The following is a 6334-nucleotide window of genomic DNA, read 5'->3' as shown; positions in this document are numbered from 1 at the left end:
TTTTCAGGTTAATTTTCTTGTCACGCTTTACTATTTTCTTACAATATGCAGGACATTTCTTGCCAAATTGTTCATAGACTTTTTAGTAGAGAAAAGAAAGAAACCAAACCAATTTGCTCAGGTTTCAAAGGTTTTAACGCTTGAATGCAGCACAAGAAAAGTGATGTCTCTCCAGGTTTCAAAGGGCTTAACAATTCTTACTGTTATTGGATCACAGGACTTACTTGAATCAGGGTAGGAAACTTCACCTCTTCATTTCAGCGGGTACAAACGTCATGTCACTGCAACTGCTGCCCCTTCAGCTTGTTTAAACCATTTCACACCCACCTAGTTATCCAGTAAACATGTGGACTATCAGTGAGAAAGAGTGGACCCTACAAATAAACCTAGACAGGATCAGGATTGAGAGGCAGGCTGAACTCTGCTCCACTTGGCATTAATGATCAGGGTTAAGCCTGTTTCGCTCTTTTCGATGTTTCACTACATAATACCATTGTTGTGCACAATGCTCGGTGTGAACTGCCCTTTTAGTGACCTCGACCATCAGCGTGCTACTACTAGCTGCAGTGCAACACATGTATTCCATCATGTTCATGAATCAACCCTCATCAGACCCCAAAAGAAGACAAAGACAAGAAGCGTGCAAAAGCAGTCCTGTAAACAACTTTACTTTATGTAGAAAACCAAAAGACCAGTACAAAAACAAATGAGCTATTCACATTCGAAACGTTGGCATGAAACTATGGGGATGCACAGTGATTATGGCAACACAGGTTCCATTACATCAACACGGCTGGACAGGATCAATGTTGCAAAAGCATATTAGAAAATGACATTTGTTCTGTCATTCTCACAGCCAGCTGATCCAGCAATGTTTGGGTAGAAAAGACAACAACTACAGATATACAAAGCAGCAATCACAAAATCCTTGTTTCAGCCACAAACAACATGGCTGACAACACAATTCAGTGCTGCAGTAAAACTAGATTAGAGGGAAATCATTCTTGTGTCTTCTGAGCTTTCTGAGATTGAGTGTTTGTGTGCAAAAAAACCACACTAAACAAATTAAAAATTGGCAAGAGGTCACAAAAATGCCCTGTTTTTCATAACGCATGTGTGTGTTAGTCCATGTCTCAGTGCTCCTTGTGGTCTCCGTCCTCCTCCAGTTTCCTGATCTCCGCCTTCAGGTGGTTGATGTTTTCTCTGCTGGCTTTAAGTTTGTCTTTCAGCTCTGTGATCTCCTGGCTGGTTCTCTTCTTTGCGGTTTCCATTTTCTCCTTAGTCCTCTGCTCCTGCTCACTGACTGCAGGCACAGACACACGCATAAGAATGATGACAGTGACTCAGACTATGTAAATGCTGCTCTTCTGTACCGAGGCATAATCTCAATTGAGGTTAAAGACAAAATTGGGGGTATACTATTCTGTGTACAAACGTGTGTTTTGTGTTCCTCTGTGTGTGCGTACGTACATTCTGTCTCGTGCTTGTATGCTCCGAGGGTGAGTTGTCTTGATGTGGTCAGTAGCTGCTGCATCATGGCCGTAGGATCCTGGAAGATCTGAAAAATGACAAAGAAAACAGTCAGCTGCATCTCTCTCAGTAATTCATTATTCGTAACCGCTAATGCTCTTCAGGGTCGCAGGGGGAAGGAGCCTAACCCAGCTGTCATTGGTCGAGAGGTCTCAGTCTCACACAATTCTTAATCCACAGCCAAACCTCCCTGACATTCTTCATCCAGTACATCAAAAATACTGATGCCATGTGGTCATGTTAGTTTGAAAATCAAAGCTCTACATGCGTGGAAATTTTAGAAGCTATGTGTGATATATTTAATTTAGCATTTATTGTACGAAATTAAACATCAGTAGATAATTACAATCAAGCCGAGCATTGTAATAGGAAATGAACAAAGAAGTTTATGCAGTATAATAACTGTGGTCATGAGCTACAGCATGAAAACAGATGTACCATTTCATCATAGAATTCAGAGACGACTGTTTTCTTGGGCATGGCGCTGGAGTCAGACTGGAACAGCTTCAACAGATGGTACAGAGTCACCTGAGACACACACACAGGCACATGTAAGCAAACGTACCAGGAGGTAAAAGTTCAAATTTCCTGCATGACATTGCTTGCTGTACTTAGTATTAAGATGCAAAGCAGCTCAATACAATATTTGTTAGGCTCTCACAGCTCTCTCGTTGGGGTCGATGAAGAAGATCTTGATGATGATCTCAAACTCCCCCCAGCCTGTCTCTGTGATCTCATATGGAGGCTTAGTCACCACTGGAAGGAAGAGAAACACAGTCAGCCTATGTGTTTATATGATGTACTATGAATTAACATTTTCTTCTTGCATTTGTCCAGGGATCTTCAAGCTCACAGCAAGTTAGATTTAACACCTTTTAATGCCACTTTAATGCCAGGGGAAAAAAACATGGACCAATATCAATGACTAAGGGTGAGGGACAATTTTGCCTACATGTTTCCTGTAACTTAAGACAACTTTTTTGTTCAAGTTAAAAAGTTAGATGATCCACTTCAAATGCTGAAAAAGATTAAAGCTTTCTACAGTGGAACACGTGGAAAACAGTGAACATATTATGTTATCATAAAAAAATCCTTTTGGTTTGCCTTAAAAAAGCTTGTTCAGGGCGCCTGTGATTTAGTGGTAGAGCAGGCGCCCCACATACAAGGCTGTTGCCGTAGCGGCCCAGGTTCAACTCCAGCTTGTGGCCCTTTGCTGCGTGTCACTCCCTCTCTCTCTCCCCCTTTCACGCTTGTCTGTCCTATCAAATAAAGGCTAAAAATGCCCAAAAAATATCTTAAAACATAAAAAAAAAAAAAAAAAAGCTTGTTCATTTTTCATTTGATTGGATGTAGTGAATGTATATAAATACTGTTGAAATTCCACATATTATTTTAAAAAATGGATATTGCCAATTACTTTTTGCAATGCAAACAAGAAATATAAAATTCATAGAATTCTACATCCCATGACTTAGCATTTTTAAGACCCTTGAAAGACTGATTTAAGACATTTTTTAAGGCCATATTTTTGATCAATGAATGAATTTAATGCCTTTTAAGACTTTTAAAGATCTGCACTAACCCTGCTGTAACATTTTCATTTGAACATAAATAAGTAGATTCAAAGGAAACTATGCATCTCCTTCTGACAACCAAAACAGACACATTTAGATGCAGATGTTCCTTGACCCATCCTTGCTATGTGAAGGTCTACTCACCTCTCAGTGGGTTACCGTAGCTCTCATGAAGCTTGAACTGGATCTTCTTCACATAAGCAGACATATCCTGGAAGAACAATGTGTATTTATACATGTATAATTAAAAGAAAATTAACAGTATAAGTGGTCTGCCCTCAGTTTTTCAACTAATTACAGTTAGCGCTAACTCATATCTGCCCTTGTTAACAATTCTCCATAATTAAGAATAAATAACATCAGGGCAATAAACTAAAAGGAAAAACAAGAGGAAAAGGGTGCAGGCTGAAACTTACTGCACCTACTGCTTTCAAATTTCATTAACAATAATCATACCTCAATTTTTGTGTTTACCACTGTATTTTTAAACTTAATTTGCAAAGCGAAAGAAACATTTTGTTATTCCTTGTTACAACTATTCCATAAGTTGATCCTTTTGACAGTTACACCTCTATTCTTTATGTTTGTCCTTACCCCTAAACATACCTACTCCCCTAAATTCACACTTGCTCTCTCTGTTTCAATACATCTATGGGGCAAATATTTTTTGCTTTGTACATTAATCTGACAGTTGTAAAATCAACTAATAAATAACAGAAATTTTTAAGCACTAAAGTTAATAAAATAAGCATAGGTTGTTTGTAAAAAATTGATTGATTGACAATTCTTGTAGCTGTGTGTGTTGGATTTGCATGTGCTTCCCCACACCTCCACACAGTAGGTGATGTATGGAACTATGAGGACACATTATCATGATCCAGAGGAAAGGAAAATTCAAAATAGAATCTCTTCTTTGTCTAGCCTATTTCTGCTGGACATAACTGAACTCAATATAATAACAATATGAGATTTTGACCATTTCTCATACTTCTTAAATTCAGTTCCTGAGAAATACTCTTCTCTAATCTCAGTCTGATGCTAGTTTAAGATCATAAAATGTATGTCTCACTACAGTGATCTTTACCAGCTCTTAAGATAACGGTAAGATCCAGAGGAAAACTTGACTGTCTTATAAATGAGCCTGTACAATTTTGGAAGGAGAAACAGATCAGAACTTAGTCATATCCAAATAAGAAGCTGATTTACTTATAATGAGACACAAAGAAACTATTGTTAGCAGCAAAACGGTCCTCTGGGGAATCCTGGGTCAAGTTGTCTTTAGTTTAATGAATAGCAGCGCTTCATGTACTGGGCAAACTCTTACCTCATTTCTGTAAGGCTTCACGTAGACAGACCACTGATGTGTGTGTCCATCCTCCTCTCTCTTTTTCCCAAAGTAACGGGCAACGTTCCCAAACACAATGGGCTTCACAATGGTCACTCCCTGCAAAACACAAAGGGAAACACATTTAAAGGTCAATCATATTAATGTTTTTGTTAAAATACTCCTACTGACAAAATAAAACAACAGAACAAAGAAATTGTGGGTAACTGTACATTATTTCCGACTGTTAAGCTTATTAACATGATAATTTCTTTGCTAAATTATTAACCGACCGTATTTTAAAGCAATACAAGAAGTAAATAGTATCAACAACCCCGGGCTGCTGTACTGTAACGTTCACGGTGTGTTACCTTAACTCGCCCCCCGGAATCTGGACCGAATTCAGTCATCTTTTTGAACATAGTCCGGTGGAGAGACGCTGAAGGTGAACCTGTACTACACTCTATAGGACTCTTACTGTTCCCAAGCGTGTATCCACATTTAGTAAACCTGCCATTTAAGCATTTAAAATATCCTTTATATGGCCAGCGTTCTCATTTCAAACAACCGGCCAAACAAGCGCCGGAAGTACAAAGTGTAACGTCGTAAACTGTTCGATAGGAGCGCGACACAGAGACATTAAGGTTCCGGCTGATGGAAGCCACAATTGCGGACAAGTAAAATGCTGCATGTATTCATTTTTAATTCATATTTATATGCATTACAAAATCCCAGTTGCACTTGTTTGCTCACACACGCTTATGCCTGTTTATTTTGCAGTGATTTTACCAAATTACTGTACTGGGACGAATTCCTGACTTTACCCGAGCATGTTTCATCAATCGCTTATGCAGCCTAGGTGTCTACTTGCATTAAAAATAATGAGACGAAGGAAATCCATGTCTAACTCTTATGTGAATGTAGGCTACTATTAATGTCTGTAGCTGATCACTAATAACGCAGTAAAATATTATTACAATAAATGCATTCCAAGGGCCAACAGCTACTTACATTCTGTAATTGATGGACCTCAATTAGTTAAGATTTTAATAATTTTTACTCACTTGCACTCTTAATTTGGTGGACATTTTAAATTAAGTTTCTCTCAATGGTTGAAAATCCATAATCCTACAAAATAGTACCGTTTTATAGGTAAAATGTAGAATGATCATAGTAATTTTTTATATTTTGTTCATAAGCATTCATCCAACCTTGGGAAATAATGGTATGAGATTGTATTTTAAAAGTTTACTTCAGAATGAGCACACCAAAAGACCAAAACATTTTTTTTCATGGATTGACTTTAAGTAACAGATGTGTCTATTGCCTGATGCACACAGTCTAATTATATGTATCTTACACAAAGAAAAGCCACGAAACCAAACTGACTTTCAAATAGTTTTATTTTCTAGGACCAATGACCATTTGGTTACTTTTGGTTATGATGTACCTTTACCTGCGGAGATGTGTAAATAAAACAAGACATTGCCAGCATTAATACAAGATGACAACAGTCTCCACTGTAAATAATCTCAATGTGACCCTTTTTTTTTTCTTCTAAAAACCCAAGTTACATTTAAAATTGAGGATAGAAACTTATCTCATACAGCATTGAGAAGTCCTGCTTTTTACTGGACAGGTCTGCATTGCTATGTTGATCATTTAATTATATTTACAGGTATAAAAAACAAACTGTAAATGACCACTTAAATATATACATATAAAGTCTTACTACATTACACCTCTGTTGAGTTTCAATGTCGGGTCACACATGGCTAAATTTCTATAAAATGTACATTATCCATTACAGGCCATAAAACAAAACTGAAGAATATATAATTACTACTGTATATCCTGTCATTACACCATGTACGTCAAATACTGAAAACACACAAAAGATACTTTC

The 6334-nt window shown here is 37.5% G+C and overlaps 1 protein-coding gene across 1 annotated transcript; it reads right to left on the bottom strand.

The window, feature by feature from the left end:
* Positions 1–652: 652 nt before the first annotated feature.
* On the bottom strand, positions 653–5033 carry yeats4 (YEATS domain containing 4). Its single transcript, XM_033614465.2, has 7 exons — positions 4800–5033; positions 4429–4548; positions 3249–3315; positions 2192–2286; positions 1969–2058; positions 1471–1558; positions 653–1303 (listed from the first exon to the last, which is right to left on the bottom strand). The coding sequence occupies exons 1-7, from the start codon at positions 4848–4850 to the stop codon at positions 1134–1136; spliced, it is 681 nt and encodes a 226-aa protein (XP_033470356.1). The 5' UTR covers positions 4851–5033; the 3' UTR covers positions 653–1133.
* Positions 5034–6334: the final 1301 nt, after the last annotated feature.

This window comes from Epinephelus lanceolatus, chromosome 23 (assembly GCF_041903045.1).
Source record: "Epinephelus lanceolatus isolate andai-2023 chromosome 23, ASM4190304v1, whole genome shotgun sequence".
In the NCBI taxonomy this organism is placed as follows: domain Eukaryota; kingdom Metazoa; phylum Chordata; class Actinopteri; order Perciformes; family Serranidae; genus Epinephelus; species Epinephelus lanceolatus.
The sequence above is the reverse complement of the archived record's forward strand: the minus strand, read 5'-3'. Positions and strand labels throughout refer to the sequence as shown.

Excerpts from the sequence above, each read along its gene's own strand:
- yeats4 (XM_033614465.2), bottom strand. The coding sequence starts at position 4,850 with ATGTTCAAAAAGATGACTGAATTCGGTCCAGATTCCGGGGGGCGAGTT. Across the intron at positions 4,549-4,799 it reads ATTCCGGGGGGCGAGTTAAG|GGAGTGACCATTGTGAAGCC; the intron begins GTAACACACCGT and ends TGTGTTTTGCAG. Across the intron at positions 2,059-2,191 it reads TCGACCCCAACGAGAGAGCT|GTGACTCTGTACCATCTGTT; the intron begins GTGAGAGCCTAA and ends TGTGTGTCTCAG.